Source organism: Mobula hypostoma, chromosome 19, assembly GCF_963921235.1.
Source record: "Mobula hypostoma chromosome 19, sMobHyp1.1, whole genome shotgun sequence".
NCBI classification, from domain to species: domain Eukaryota; kingdom Metazoa; phylum Chordata; class Chondrichthyes; order Myliobatiformes; family Myliobatidae; genus Mobula; species Mobula hypostoma.
In genome coordinates, this window is record NC_086115.1 from 19,629,105 (window position 1) to 19,645,022 (window position 15,918).

Consider the following 15,918-nt stretch of genomic DNA (forward strand, 5'->3'; position numbering starts at 1 on the left):
GACTTTTCAGCTTCCCAAGAATCTTCTCCCTCGTAATAAAACTTCATACACTTCTGCCCCGACACCTGGAACTTCCACCATACCGCTAGTGCCTTCCACAGTGAAGACTGATGCATAATATTTATACAGCTTTTTTTCCTGTTTGGGAGGTATATATCCTGTGCTTTCTGAATTACTTCCAGAAATTACAGCCATTGTTGTTCTGCCTTCATCACTACCAGTGTTCTTTTCCAATGAATACTGGACACCTCCTCTTTCATGCCTCTGTAATTCCCTTCCCTCCACTGTAATATGGATACATCTGGTTTTAGCTTTTCCTTCTCAAATTTCAGGGTGAATTTAATCATATTATGATCACTCTCCCCTAAGGATCCAGTTCATTGCACAACACCCAATCCAGAATAGCTGATCCCCAACCACCAGCTGCTCTAAAAAGACATCTCATAGACATTCTACAAAATTCCTCCTCTTGAAATCCAGCACCAATCTGATTTTCCTGCATATTGAAATCCCCCTTGACTATTGTAACATTGCCCTATTGGCATGCATTTTCTATCTTCTGTTGTAATTTCTAGACCACATCCTTACTACTATTGGGGGGGGGGGTCTGTATACAACTCCCAGCAGGAGTTGCAACCCTTGGTTACCGCTTTCTAATCATTTGATTTCATTTCTTTACCAACAGAGCAACACCAGTCCTTCTGCCTGTCTTTTCGATACAATGTGTATCCTTGGACATTAAGCTCCCAGCTGTAATCTTCTTTCAGCCATGATTCAGTGATGCCTACATCATACATACCAATCTGTGACTGTGCTACAAGTTCAACTAGCTCATTCTGTATACTCCACTCATTCAAATATACACCTTCAGTCCTGTATTCACCTGCTTTGATTTTGTCTGCCTTTTACGTTGCAACTCATCCTGTTGATTGCAATTTTTCCTTATAATCTGCCTCTCCTCACTACGCCTTGCCTCTCTAAACCAACTATCTCATCTTCAGCACTATCACTCTGGTTCCCATCCCCCTCCCTGCCAAATTAGTTTAAACCCTCCTGAACAGCTCTAGCAAATCTGCCCACAAGGTTATTGGTCCCTCTCTGGTTCAGGTGTAACCCATCCCCTTTGTACAGGTCGTACCCTCCCCAGAAGAGTTCCGAATGATCCATAAATCTGGACCTCTGCCCCCTACACTAGTTCTTCAGCCAGGCATTCACCTGCCAAATCATTCTATTCTTCCCCTCACTGGCATGTGGCATGGGCAGCAATCCAGAGATTACTACCCTGGAGGTCCTTTCTTTTAGCTTTCTACCTAGCTCCCTAAAATCTCTTCAAGGACTTCTCACCTTGTGTACCTCTGTCATTGGTGCCAATATGTACCAAGACTTCTGTCCTGCTCATCCTTGCCCTTTGGAATACTGTGGACTCGATCCGGGACATCCCCGATTCTAGCATCAGGTGGGGGGAGGGGTCACATATCATCTGGGTGTCTCTATCACTCCCAGAGAATCTCGTCTCTGTTCCTCTGACTATGGAATCTCCTAACACCACTGCAGTCATCTTTACCTCTCTGCCCTACTGAGCCACACCATCAGAGACCTGGTCACTGTGGCTCCCCGCGGTTGTACTTCCTCCTCAATGGTATCTAAAAGTTGTATGCTTATTATTGAGGGGAATGCCTACAGGTACACTCTGCATTGGCTGTTCATTTCCACTCTTTTGACAGTCACTCAGTTACCTGTCTCCCACAACCTTGGAGTGACTACCTCCCTGTAGCTCCTGTCTATCACCTCCTGAGTCTCCCGTATGTGTTCAAGATCATCAAGCTGCAGCTTGGTGCAGCTGTGTTTATTTGGGAGACTGGAGGTCTTCCAGACTTCCCATATCCCACACACAGAACCAAACACTGTCCGTGGAGCCATCCTCACTAAACTACTACGCTCTAACAGATGAGGAGTGAAAAATAGTCTGTGCCTTTATTCCTTCTAGTAGAGTCCATGACCGTACACTTCCCTACCCTGTATTCCACCTGCCACTTCTTTGCCCATTCTCTGATCCAGTCTAAGTTCTTCTGTAGGCTTTCTGTTTCATCAACACTACCTGCCCCTCTACCTCAGGCTAACTGTACAATAATTTCCTGTATTTTGCCTTTCTTCCTTCTTAATTAGTGGAGTACCATTTACAACTTTCCTAGTTCTCCAGAACCATTCCAGAAACTAGTGATTCTTGAAAGATTACTACCAATGCCTCCACAATCTCTTTAGCTACCTCTTTCAAAACACTGGAGTGTAGTCCATTTGGTTCCGTTGACTTGTATACTTCAGACTTCCAGTTTCCCAAGAAAAATTGCAATTTTGCTCACTTCTGCCCCTTGACACTCTTAAGTTGCTGGCATACTGTTCGTGACTTCCACAGTGAAGACTTAACGCAAAATACTTTTAGGGTTTGTCCCTGATTACTACCTCTCCAGTGCCATTTTCTAGTGGACCAATAGCCATTCACTGCTCCTTTTACTCTTCCTACTGTATCTGAAAAATTTTTTTGGTATGCTTTTATATTATTGGTGAGCTTACCTTCATTATTTCATCATTTCTCTCTTTATTGCTTTATATTGGTTTTTAAAAGCTTCCTAATCCTGCAGCTTCCCACCAATTTTTTTTGTTATAGTGTATGCCCTCTCTTCTACTTTTATGCTTCCCCTGTTGCCACAGCTGCCTCATCCTCTCCTTAGAATACATTTCTTCTTTGGAATGAATCTATACTTTGCCTTCTGCACTGCTCCCCGAAAGTACAGCTGTTGCTGTTCTACTGTCATCCTTGCTAGTGTCCCCTTCCAATCACTTTGCCTCTGTAGTTCCCTTTATTCCACTGTAGTACTGATACACTTAATTAGCTTCTCCCTCTCAAACTGAATAATTCTATCCGTGCCTTTACCTTAAGCTCCTTAATCAAATCTAATTTATTACTGAACACCTGCCCAGTCCAGAATTGCCTTTTCCCAACTTGGCTCAACCACAAGCAAAGGCATTCCATAAATTCCTCTCTTGGGATCCAGCACCAGTCTGATTTTCCCAATCTACCTGGATGTTGGAATCCCCAAGACTATTGTAACATTGCCCTTTTTACAGTAATATAATAATTGTATGTCTTTGCATCGCATTGGTGCTATATTAACAAATTTCACATCATGTAAGCCGGCCTTCAGATCATATGCAACCAGTCAAAATGATTTCCACTGTAGAAGTTTGTTGAGTCTTTCATGACATGCCAAATTTCCTTAAACTGTAAGAAAGTAGATTCGCTAATGTGTTTTCTACATATTATATCTATGTACTAGACATTAAGATAGTTCCTCTGAGATGCTGACTGCCAGGAACCTGAAGCTCACTTACATCGTTTCCACTGCAGACCCTTCAAGGAGGACTGGCGTATATTCACCTGATTTTCCCTCCTTGATTATTCTGCTCGTTTGTCATTAATAAGAATCCCTAATTAAGTTTTCTACACAGTTTGTGGTAATTGAATCACTGGCACGTTCTTCTTTTAGTCTTTACTTAAAAGAGTAGTTATTGATTGTATTCAAAACAGTTCATGGGTATTCGGAATCAGCACTGAAAAGTCTGTAAATATTCAGCAGGCAGGCATCATCTATGAAGACAAACAGTCGACGCTTTTGGGCTGAGATGCTTTTTGTGTGTTGCTCAAGATTTCCACAATCTGAAGAATCTATTCTGTCCGAGCTGGTTTTCTTTGCATGGATCTCTATTTTTATTTCAGATTTCCAGTATTCGTAGTTTCTTTGTTGATTTTTATTCACTGTGGATTGTGAATTTTCCTTCACCATGCCGTCGAGGAGAAAATCGTTGCCGCACGATCGCGGGCCGTAATGGCCTCTCCCGGCGCCCGAGCGGCACGGTGACGGCGCGAGCGAAGCGAACGCTCAATAGGTGGTGGGCTCGGCGCCGAGTGACAGGCGCTTCCGATCTCGCGGGGCGGGGCCTGCGACTCTCGCGAGAGCAGGAGCGCGCAGTGGGCTGGAGCAGGCGCCATTTTGTGGCGAGTCGGCTGCGCGGTCTCCTTTGTGTGCGGCGGTGACCGGAGGAGCGGCAACGATGGCGCAGGAAGAAGGCAATCAGTCACCCGATGGTTCCATGCTCTGCCCCACGGAGCCCCTGAGCCGACTTACTGCGCCCCACACTGACCTGGATGGCTGCATGGAGCGCGGTGGGTGGTTGTGGTTGTGATGGTGGTGTGGGGGGAGGGTAGCGGGTGATGGCCCGCTTTTGGCTGCGCGACCCGGGTCCGACGGAGCCGGCCCTGCGCTCCCCGTGGGCCGTCTCCAGGCCTTACCTGGCCTGGCGGGTACTTTGGTCTCTTAAGTTGTGTTCGCGATGACTTCCTGGTAATAATGGCGGAGGCGTCGCATGTGGGACCCAGTGTGCCTCCTGGGCTCTGGACCTCCACGGGCAGCGGTTCGGAGACTCGTTCCCGCTGTCCCTTCCTCCGAAGAAAAAATGCAGGCTGTGGACATACGGCCGCAGCTCGTGTTTATGGCGTAGTAGCGGCCCGGGCCTCCGGGAACTGCGTCCTTTCTCTCTCCCCGAGTGGCCCGGGCCTCCAGGAAACGGCGGCCTCTCTCCGCGAGTGAGTGGCCCGGGCATCCAGGAAATGGCGGCCTCTCTCCCCGAGTGAGTGGCCCGGGCCTCCAGGAAACGGCGGCCTCTCTCCCCGAGTGAGTGGCCCGGGCCTCCAGGAAACGGCGGCCTCTCTCCCCGAGTGAGTGGCCCGGGCCTCCAGGAAACGGCGGCGTCTCTCCCCGAGTGAGTGGCCCTGGCGTCCAGGAAACGGCGGCCTCTCTCCACAAGTGAATGTCCCGGGCCTCCAGGAAACGGCGGCCTCTCTCCACAAGTGAGTGGCCCTGGCGTCCAGTAAATAGCGGCCTCTCTCCCCGAGAGCAGCCCACGGACCTCCCGCATCACGGCGGGCCCACTTACTTGTGAGCGGCCCAGGCCTGTTGGCGCACAACGGCTGTGTTAAACCACCGGCGGCCTGGCTCCGCAACAACCCCCCCCCCTCCCCCTTTTTCGGACTCCGAGCGGTCCTAGTTTCGGCGCCGCAGCGCCACCGGCGAGTGGCATGGCATGTGCTTTCCCCAAACTGACCAAGTTGGCCTTGGTGCAGGGTCTCTAGGTCTACGCCGCCGAATTTCATTTGGGTTGGAAGGTTCAGTATTTGGAGCAATTAGTGTGGTTGCCTTTGTTGTTCACAATGTGGATGCAGAATTATTCTTGTTTTCTGAATGCGCTTGAGGATTTTCTCTGAAGAGAAAAACATCCATTCTTCGTTCCATTAATATATCAAACATGTGATTGTTTCGCAGAAATCTTTTCTAACTTGGAACAAACAGTTGAAGGTAAGCACTGAATCAGTTTATGAATTGTACAGCTTTTAGCTACTCAACAATGCAGTTGTTCATTGTTTCACAATGATTTCAGAGAAAGAGCCAGAAGTTCCGGAAAAGGAAGAAGACTTTGTTGTGCGAGTACGTGGTTTGCCTTGGTCATGTACACCAGAGGAAGTAGCCCGTTTCTTTTCAGGTATTACTGTGTGTGATCAATACTAGTTACATATTTAGTAACAGGCCATGCATAATTTTACCATTTTCTTTTTATTTAGAGTGTGATATTCGTAATGGATTGCGAGGTGTGCAGTTCACTGTCTCTAAAGATGGTCGTCCAAGTGGTGAAGCCTATGTGCATCTGGCTACTGCTGAAGACTTTAAAAAAGCCTTAGCTAAAGACAGAAAGTACATGGGCCACAGATACATTGAAGGTCAGTAACAATACTGCATTGTGTAGATTAAAGGGAGACTTTGAAATATCCCACCAAGATTTGGTTCAGCTTCAATATCAGCGATTATACTGAGCAAATTTCTGTGTTGTCCATTAAAGGATGAGGTTGATAGAGCCTTTGTTTCAGTAGAAAGGGGAAAGAAGTTGATGCTTGAGTTGCAGAGGAATCTGTATTACTGTGGAGTCCAGTTAATTGGGATATGCTGGGACCAGTACATTTTGACCCAATTAAGTGGCTGTTTGAATAGGTTTCATGGACATAATTACGAATGTATAAAAAGAAAAACTACTAGTTAGCTGTGTAACAAGTTATGTATTTAAACAAAATGCAGAAGAAATTAGGACATTAACCACCAATAATTATGAATGAATTCAACCATTGTATGCTGCTGTGATCTGTTGACTGGAAATGTACAAAATCAGCACTTACACCCAGTGCAATTATACATTCCTCCAATATTTTATTTTCATTAAAGATGGTTGCTGATACCTTCAGAATCTTCATAGTTTCTAACTGGTTGAAATAGTGAAATTTTTTCATTTTCATTTCTGGGGGTTTCTATCATCTCCAAGCCTGAATGCTATGAACGACAGTGAGCAAAACAGTTCTGAATTGGCTTACTGCTTATTTCTCACCAAGTTTTAGTGACGGAAATCACTGCATTTTTGAATAGTGACTTGAATGATCAGAGAATGGAAGAATATGGACTTTGTATAGGCAGAAGGGATTATTAAAGTTAGGCACTTGAGTGAATGCTTTTGTGTATTAAAGTTGTAATGTTGCTTTGTGGTAATGTTCTATGTAAAAGCTCCTTTCTGTTTCTGAATTATTTTGTGATTTGCTATAATTTGGTACATGGTCATATTCCAAACCTTTGCTTGGTGCTGTTCACAGCATCATCCAACATCTTGTTGATGGTTGTGAATGGGGCAATAATTTTATATTGGGTAGGTCTTCACTTAGGAGTTGCTGGTCCTTTATCCTTTTCATTTGGTGTGTGTTCGATCATCTTTTGGACGATCTTAAAGTTATGTTAAGAACTTAAAAGGTGGTGGGATGGTGGTGCTGCTAATGATTATCATGGAAGAACCTAGCGTCTGATTTAGTGTGGCTCAACGAGTCTGTAGTATACTCTTCCTGGTTTAGATAATCTCACAACTGTCTTGCCTCTGTCATTTTCAAATCTGAATACTATTTTGGTGGTGGTAAGTGTGCTTTTATTCTTTGCTGACCTCTTTTGGTGCAGCTGAGTAGCATTTCAGTGGGTAGTTAATAGTTTTGGGTGCCAAGTTGTATGTGGACTGGGCCAGGTATGCATATTGCTTTCTGCAAATGATATCTGTTAGATATTTAGTCAAAATAGTAGTAGACTAGCTTCTTTTAAACAAATCATCCTTTGAAATTTCCCTGATGGTTTCTGATTGATTTGACTAGTTCACGCCTGTGCCCAATTACTATTAATGGATGTTAATGCCTGATAGCATAATTGAATAGTAGCTGTCTTTTCTTGTGGAGATAATTGAGGCAGCATTTTTGAGTGACTCCTATACAAATAACAGCATATCTTATTTTCCAACTTAGTTTTCAAATCTAATGGCAGTGAGATGGACTGGGTTATGAAGCATAGTGGTACCAATCATTCTGATACATCCAATGATGGCACAGTGCGGCTCCGAGGACTTCCATTTGGCTGCAGCAAGGAGGAAATTGTTCAGTTTTTCACAGGTATTTTTCACCTACTTAGGTCTTAACAGGAAATGGGTATTAGTATTTTGACTTGTCATTAGATTTGTGTGACTTGTAATGGGTAACTGTTGGTATCAAATTTTAAGAATTAATCTGAATTATTTATCTGTTGGCTTCAATTGTGTGCTTATTAGTTTAAATTTAAAACTTTGGCAACAATAACAACTGAATAGTTTAGTTGTAAGGTTAAAAAATGTTGAGTTTGAATCATATAAGGATTTGTATATCTTTGCTTGAGACATCCTGTACCTAAATGTAATTTCAGTATCTCAACTGAATGTAAGCTTTGATTTGTCCGTAGTTGGATTCAACATAATAGATTGCAGCTATATCTTCACAGCAGTTCTTATTAAGAGTTGTAATTGAAATGAGTTATGTAGTTGACATGTAGTCTGTTTAATTAATTTGAAGCTGAACACTTTAATAATTGTAGAAGTTGGGTTTACTTTAATTTTAAGTCTTATTAGTATTTTACATATTTGTATGTTAGTAACTGGGTTTTAATCTTTTATATATTTGTAGATAATGTTGGGAAATGTGCATCATTTAATATTGTTCCCCTGATGGGGTTATTTTGTCCTTGGGTTAAAGGGTTGGAAATCGTGCCAAATGGGATAACTTTGCCGATGGACTACCAGGGGAGAAGCACAGGGGAGGCCTTCGTGCAGTTTGCTTCAAAGGAGATAGCAGAAAAAGCACTGGGGAAACACAAGGAAAGAATAGGGCACAGGTGGGGATGGACGGACGGGTTGGTTATTCATCTTAAAGTTGAGTTTAATCACTAGGTGCTGGTATATGACGCATTGAAGCTGGGACTACACACTGATCTTGCAGTCAGTTAAGAATAATATAAATATAAAAAATATTTTATAAATGCTAAAATCCCAAGAAAGAGCTACAAGTGTAGCTTCACTGAATTATTGCTTTAAAAAACATAATCGTCCTGTTTGGATTGAATGGATAAAAAATGCAGCGTAATGGTTTGCAAATGTTATGGCAAGGTCTCATGGCTGCCCTATATTTTAGGTGGCTTGTTGTGATCTTGTATTATCCCAGTAAGAGTCAAAAATGGAGTGCTGTATTACCCCATTTTTATTTGGGGTTGTTACAAGTCTTTGAGTTGATATCAGTAGAATTTCACTTTTATCTTGTCATTACTCACAGCATGTTTGCTCACTCATGTTGTTGTTTTCCATGTTCAACACTTCTCCCTTCAATTTAATTTCTGCTCTGTCAGCACCCTTTATCAATGGTCTAATTTGCCAGAACTGCCAAGTCCCCTTTGGGGCTGCTAGCGTCCTCTTTATTTTCCCTCCAAGCTGCAGATCAGTGAATACCTGAGATGAACAGTATTGTAAATACAATTATTACAACTGTTGTAATTAAACCATATTTTCATGTATAGAATGCATTGTTTTGGCTTGAGAATTACTTACTGAACAAGTTTTCAGATTATTTGCAATGTAGTATTTGAATCTTGTAATTTATTGACAATATGCTTGCTCCATTAACAAAATGTTAAATTAAAATGTTTAGGAGTTAAACGTGTAACATTGGAATACTCTAGAATTAATTCTGTTAATAGTTTACGTTTTTCTAAAAGTAAACTTGAGATACAAATGTTTTAAGCATTAATTGTCCAGCATAATTCTATCATTACAGTATTTTCCCTGAATGTTAATCTCTGCTCATTGTGATTTAGGTATATTGAGATATTTAAAAGCAGCAGAAGTGAGGTCAGGGCATACTATGATCCACCAAAGAGGCTGATGGGACAGAGACCAGGCCCATATGACCGGCCAATGGGACGAGGTGGTTACCTTGGTGGTCCCCAGCGAGGAGGTGTTTACGATCGAATGCGCAGAGGTGGAGGCTATGGTGGTGGTGAGTATTGCTTTACTGAAATGTTTTTCACTTATGGTAGATAACTGCATAGTGATTAAAAGCATTATTTGTGCCTGTGCAGCTCCACATGCTGAACAAGGTTCTTGTGATTTTACAAGGTGGCTGGAAGCTACTGCCATACCTATCATTTGTGTGTGTCTAGGCTGTAAATAGGTGAACAGGCACAGAAATGAAGAAACCAGTCATTTGTTCATTGTTAACAAATCTATCAAATTGTGCAAACCTGAAAATATCCACAGGTTTTCAAAGGTCTAAAGAGATGTGACCAAGAGTTAGAACATGTGGTAAGATTCATTAATGAAATTGTCCTTGCTGTCAGAATACAAGCTTTTTAATTAGAATGTCACACCTTTGAACAATTAATAACGTTGTTGTATGAACAAACTACTGGAGGAACTTGGCTGATCCAGCAGCATATTGTTGACGTTTCAGATTGAGATCCTGTTTTAGGACTGAATATGTAGAGGGGAGCGGCAGCCTAAAGAGATGAAAAGGAGATGTGTGATAGTGTGAGATGGAGGTGGAGAATCCTCTCTTGGGACTAGTGTTAGTGCTAGAGTTGAATATAGGGACAAGTGTGTCTATAGGGCATGAGGAAGTTGGGGGGGGCATGGTGCAGGTGGAGGGAAGGAAGGGTAAAGGCAGATGTTGGAATCTCATAAGGAAAGATGGAACATGTTGCAGAAGGGGATAAGAGAACCAGGTTGTGTGTCTGCTTTGCTGTTGTGAGTAGATGAGCTTTGTGAGGTAATTTTTTAAATTAACATATTTCCTTTGATCAGCAGTCCTGGTTTTGTTCTCTAAATGATTTCAATGCATGTACAAGTGTATTTTAGGATCTTGTTCCTTACTTCAATTTCATCTGCATTTATGCTTTAGGATATGGTGGGTACGATGATTACAACGGATATGACAACTATGGTTATGGTGGCGATGAATATGATGGGCCAATGAGAGGCAACAGAGGTAAGTTTGATGTTTAAAATGATTTTTGTTTAGTTAGAGAGAGTAATTGGGAAGAGAGTCAATGTGGAATTTATTTCCATATGCACAGATACATGTATGCACAGGTGCAACAAGAAACTTAATTGCCTATTGCACCAAATACACAACATTTACAAGAACAGAAAGAACATAATAAAAACAAAAGACATCACCTATAGCAGTGCAAAGTGGTCATAGTATTGCTATAGTGAGGTAGTGATTAGGGTTGTGCAGGTTGCTTCAAGACTGAATGATTGTAGGGAAGTAGCTGTTCTTGAACTGTGTGGTGTGGCTCTTTAACTTTTGTATCTACTGCCCAGAGATAAGATGGCATGGGTGGAGGTGGGGATCTTTGAATATTTGTTGCCTCTTTATGGTAGTGCCTCGTGTAGTGTCTACCGATCTTGTATTCCAGCACATTTGAATTGTCATACTAGACTATGATGTAACCAGTCAGAATGCTTTTACTATGTAGGAATCTTCTTAACCTTCCAAAACAGTAAAGGTGCTAGTGTACCACCTTGGGCAGGTCGCCTAATTATATTCCCACCTTGCTTACTAGTATTGTTCCATGGCATAGAAAAGGTTGGGAGCCCCTGCTCGAGAGTGTAGAGCTGCTGACCCTCTCCACTATAGACTGGTGTGTGATCACCTTCCTTTTGCTACATGAGCTCAATGCTTAGTTTTTACTTTTTGAGCGAGAGGTGGTTGTGGCACAACTCGACTAGATCCCTATCAAGCTTCTGTACGCTGACCCGTTTTCACCCGTGATTTGTCCCAATAGTAGTGATGTCATTGGCACAGCTTGTATATTGCATTGGTGCGCTGCTTATTTGTGCCTCGAGTGTAGTGTGGGGGGGGGGTGCTTGGCACACAGCCTTAAGGTGCACCTGCATCAGTGAGATGTTACCAAACTTCATGGAGGTCAAGAGGAAAGTACAGATGCTGAGGTCTTGAAGCTTGGTGATAAGTTTGGATGGAATGATGGGATAAAGTTTGGCATGAAATGTGGAGTAGAATGGGATGCAGTTTTTTTCCACATTACTTACCAGTTTTTGTTGTTGTTGAAAGGAATGGGTAACCAGGGATATGGAGGAGCTGGAGATGCTGGCTCGAGCTACCTGAGTGGACACTTTGTGCACATGCGAGGTCTACCCTTCAGGGCTACGGAGGATGATGTTGCTCATGTAGGTTCTTTAACTTTCTACATTTTACAAAACAAAACTGATCAATGGAGAGTAACATTCTATGTTCTATTGTTTCTTTATAGTTCTTTTCCCCTCTGAATCCTCTTCGTATTCACCTGGAGTACGGAAATGATGGTCGAGCTACAGGGGAAGCTGATGTTGAATTTGCAACGCATGAGGATGCTGTGGCTGCCATGTCTAAGGATAAAGCTCATATGCGTAAGTGATATGGGTCAGCTGTATATATTGCAGAGTCTGCATTCATTTGCTTAGTTTGCTGACTGTGGAGCTGGAACCAAATTTGTCGTCTGTTTTAGCAAAAGAATCCTGCCATGGCCAATACTGTTGATAGGGATGTAGGATATATAGAGAAATTCCTCTATAGTCATATGGCTGGCTGTAGGTAATGCTTCTTTGCATAGATTCCTTGTGATATTGCCTGCCCAATGTGTCCTATCAAGAACGGATAAACTCTGCTAGCAAGACTGGATGTAGTTTCATTGAAGTGATTATTTAGAGGATGGTTAAAACTCTTAAGTATGGCCTTTGACTAGTAGAAGGGCCAGGATGATTACTTTCAGGGGCATTTTTAGTGAATTTGTTATTATTAGATAGCTTAAGATAGTTACTGGCTTTCTATGATGACAGTCTCCTGGATTTTGATTTAATTGTTTTAGTAATATTTGTAAAATTTCCTTGATAGTCTATCACCATACCATCTTAACAAAGCAATTCTGTGGAAATTTTCAATGTCTGGAAATGCCAAGCTTCAGAAGGTGTCAAAATGTTGCCAGGGAATGCCTGCTGCAAAAGTTACATGGGTAGTTTTTGAAAACCTTTTAGTTAATGCAGTTGAATTTATTTCAGAGCATCGCTATATTGAACTGTTCTTGAACTCTACTGCCGGGGGAGGCTCTGGTGGCTATGGTGGTAACTATGGAGGCCATGGAATGGGTGAGTTGTATTTTATAACTGCCTTTTCAACTGCAGTGAGAATGTTTTCTTATATTTATTTAAAAGACTCCTATTTTGTAGGAAACCAGGGAGGTTATGGTGGCTCTGGGAACCACGGGATGTCTGGTAATTACGGAGCTGGTTATGGGAATCAGAGCGGCATGGGATCTTATGGTAAGGAAAGTTACATTCTTTTGCTTCAATTATAGATGATCATAGATATTATAGCATATGAAAAGCAGGCTCTTTGGTCCATGTCTCTGCATAGGTTGAATTAAATTAATCCGTTCTGCATGTATCTGATTTGTATTCTTCCATTCCTCTGTCTATCTAAAAGCCCCTTCAATGCCTCTTGTATCTGCTTATACTACCATTCCTGGCAAGTGTTCACTAGGTACAAATGCACCTACTACTTGGTGCTTTTTAATTTAAAAAAATCTCCTGCAATTTTTCTACCTCAGCTTAAATGTCTAGTACTTGACATTTCTACCCAGGAAAAATAGATTTTGGCCATCTATCCTTTCATAATTTCTGCCTGATCTCTAGTGCTTAGAGAAAACAATCCAAAATTCCTTGTATCCCATCAGACCAAGCAGCATCCTGATAGATCCCTTCTGTACACTCTTCAAAATTTTATACAGCTGCAATTTGTGTTCCTGATGCCTACACTTGCAAGCCTGCCATGTGCCTTCCTTACCATTCTATTCTTGCACGGCCACTTTTGTTGAGCTACGGAGTAAGCCGCCAAGATCCTTAAGTACATTAGAACTGTTTATGGTCCTGGCACTAACTTACCTTTGAACTCAAACTAGCACAGACTGAACTATAGCTGTCAATTTCTCAACCCCATACCTTGCTGAACTTTGACTACCTTTATTGTCTGTAACTACACTAAATGTGAACACTCACTTTCTTAGAGTTTCATCTTAACCTTGTTCAGCGTGTGGAGATGCAGAAATACACATGTTGTTTCCGGGGGCTTGTTGCCCCTGAAATCCCGGAATTTAGTGTTTATAAGTTTCATTATAAGAATCATAGACGACTACAGCACAGGCACAGGCTCTGTATCCATCAGTTTGTATACCTCTATTCCCTGGAGCATAGGACAATGAAGAGAAATTTTACATGTCCTAACCTTTCCTCCTTTCCTTCTAAGTCAGGTCCTTGAGAGCTGGCAACGTCCTTATAAATGTTCTCTATACTCTTTCAATGTTATTGATATCTTTACTGAGGGTAGGTGACCAGAGCTGCACTTAATACTCTGTTTATGAAGACCAGCATGCCAAAAGGTTTCTTTACAGCCCAATCTACCTGTGATGCCACTTTTAATGAGTTAATGATCTGTATTCCCAGATCCCTTTGTTCTACTGTGCTCCTGTGCCTTACTGTTCTTAGTGTAAGACTTATCCAAAGTGCAATACTTTCACTCTTGTCTGAATTAAATTCTATCTGCATTTTTTCAGTCCACTTTTCAGCTGGTTTAGATCCTGCAAGTTTTGATAGCTTTCCTTGCTGTTCACTAGGACCCTAGTTTTTGTGTCATCTGCAAATTTGCTGATCCAGTTTACCATACTATTCTCCAAATCATTGATATACTATATATTATATAAACTGCAACTGACCCAGCACTGATCCCTGTGGCACACCACCTGTCACTGGTAAGAAGCAACCATCTATTACCTTTCTGGTTAATCCTGCTAAGTTGATGTTGAATCCAATTGATTACAATCCTGAATGCCAAGTGACGACGTTATTGACGAGTCTCCCATGCAGGACTTGGGTCTGGTAGATGATGTTCACTGTTTTTCCTTCATCAGTTTTCCTAGTAACCTCCTTGGAAAGACACTGATTGATTAGACATTCTCACACACAAAGCCATGCTCACTATCCCTAATCAGGCCCTGTCTATCCAAGTATCTATACTGTCACTTAGGGCAGCAGTGAAAGGACTTTCATCACTTGTGGTGTTAAATTGTTTCCTTCATTGTGTCAGTAGCTTCTTCTGTTTTCACTACAGTCCTGGGTGGAGACTCTGGAATACTGCCACACTCAGGTGTAGAAGGATTCTTCATTGTTCCTGTAACAATTTTGTTTTACCAGTAGGAGTTGTTAGCCCTGAGCTGAACCCCTGAACATGGAGGTCTGATGGATCACCCTTAGTCTGGCTACCCGTTGACCTGTTTAGCATGTGTGACTGTACCAAGAGCCAAAACTCCAGCCAACATAGTTCTCCAGGTCATCGAGGAACGCAAGCCTCCAAGCTATAAGGTTGTGGTCCTCCTGGAGGGTCCTTTGGAATACCCACGGGCCTATAATTTCATGTCTTATGCTTTGAGCATTTATTGAACGATGGAACAAAATCAATTCTCCGGCACCTAATCTGTAGCCCACTTCCCACTAAGTCTTGAGAGGACAAATTGCCAGGCACTTGGGACTTATCCACGATTTATCTTTTCGGTAATCTGGAAATGGTCCATGGCCTCACTTGATTTCTTGTACTCCTCCAGTGCCGCAATATCCTTCAAGCTGTTAGCCTTGCACATTTATTCTAACAGGAACATAAAAACTACTCTCAAAATTTCACTTCTGAGGCCCTTCCACTTATAAAGTATCCCTTTGTCAGAAGACTGTATCCCATTGTCAGAAGACTGTATCCCAATCCACACCTGCCAGATTTGTTCTGCATTCAAAATTGGCTTTCAATTTAGAATCTCAACCCATGGATCAGTCCTATCTTTGTCCATAATGTTTTGAATTAAAGGGATTATGATCACTTTATCTAAAGATAAACCACATGTTTGCCCTTCACCTGCCGTTTGAATTTGTTTCATATAATTGATCTTTCTGATGCTTGAGGCTACCTGATTAAATTTTGATTTGAAGGCTTTACGATTGAATTCTTTATTTTAGGTCGACACAGCGGAGGCAACAATGGTGCAGGGGGCTACTACGGCGGCTCTGGAGGCATGGGAATGGGGGGTAACATGGGAGGAATGGGGGGACTGGGCGGAAGTGGAGGCTGGCGAATGTATTAGGAACTATGCGCGGCTCCAGGGTGAAACTGGCCGCTTCTAATCATTTTTGAGGATATTTTGTTTTCATATTGTGCAGGATTGAGTCAGTGATGTTTCTGCTCTGTTTCTAAAATGGGGTCTGGACACAATAGTTTGTGTTGGTGATAATGTTAATTCAAATCTTAAGGTTTCATTTTTGCTTTATTTTTTTTCATTTTAATTTTCTGATTTAAAAATCCCATTAAATACTCAGTCTAATAAAGATTTTAAAATCTAT

At 42.1% G+C, this 15,918-nt stretch overlaps 2 protein-coding genes across 11 annotated transcripts in view; one reads left to right on the top strand and one right to left on the bottom strand.

Moving 5' to 3' along the window:
* LOC134358885 (uncharacterized) overlaps nt 1–5,372 on the bottom strand; it is a 37,350-nt gene extending 31,978 nt beyond the window's left edge. For 2 of the 5 annotated variants that reach the window (XR_010020971.1, XR_010020973.1), the window contains exon 1: nt 3,391–4,004. Coding sequence is in view for 1 of the 5 variants with exons in the window: in XM_063071494.1 (XP_062927564.1) it covers nt 4,349–4,974 (626 nt within the window). In the remaining 4 variants the exon portion in view is untranslated. Of the gene's footprint in view, nt 1–3,390; nt 4,005–4,348 lie in introns of those variants that run through there. The other 3 variants (XR_010020974.1, XR_010020972.1, XM_063071494.1) reach the window with 3 other exon arrangements.
* hnrnph3 (heterogeneous nuclear ribonucleoprotein H3 (2H9)) lies at nt 4,023–15,918 on the top strand. Of its 6 annotated transcripts, none has more exons than XM_063071487.1 (13): nt 4,023–4,222; nt 5,379–5,411; nt 5,494–5,595; nt 5,675–5,830; nt 7,433–7,576; nt 8,189–8,327; nt 9,300–9,481; nt 10,382–10,468; nt 11,558–11,673; nt 11,757–11,892; nt 12,541–12,627; nt 12,694–12,804; nt 15,536–15,918. In XM_063071487.1, the coding sequence occupies exons 1-13, from the start codon at nt 4,111–4,113 to the stop codon at nt 15,700–15,702; spliced, it is 1,572 nt and encodes a 523-aa protein (XP_062927557.1). In that variant the 5' UTR covers nt 4,023–4,110; the 3' UTR covers nt 15,703–15,918. The 6 variants fall into 6 exon arrangements, with proteins under 6 accessions (XP_062927557.1, XP_062927559.1, XP_062927558.1 ...); XM_063071489.1 differs by having other exon boundaries at nt 12,694–12,801; nt 15,538–15,918; XM_063071488.1 differs by having other exon boundaries at nt 12,709–12,804.

What these genes read in the sequence shown, in the direction of transcription:
- hnrnph3 (XM_063071487.1), top strand. Translation starts at nt 4,111, where the DNA reads ATGGCGCAGGAAGAAGGCAATCAGTCACCCGATGGTTCCATGCTCTGC. An exon ending in GGATGGCTGCATGGAGCGCG is followed by an intron (nt 4,223 to 5,378) that starts GTGGGTGGTTGT and finishes ATTGTTTCGCAG; the next exon opens with AAATCTTTTCTAACTTGGAA. An exon ending in AATTGTTCAGTTTTTCACAG is followed by an intron (nt 7,577 to 8,188) that starts GTATTTTTCACC and finishes CTTGGGTTAAAG; the next exon opens with GGTTGGAAATCGTGCCAAAT.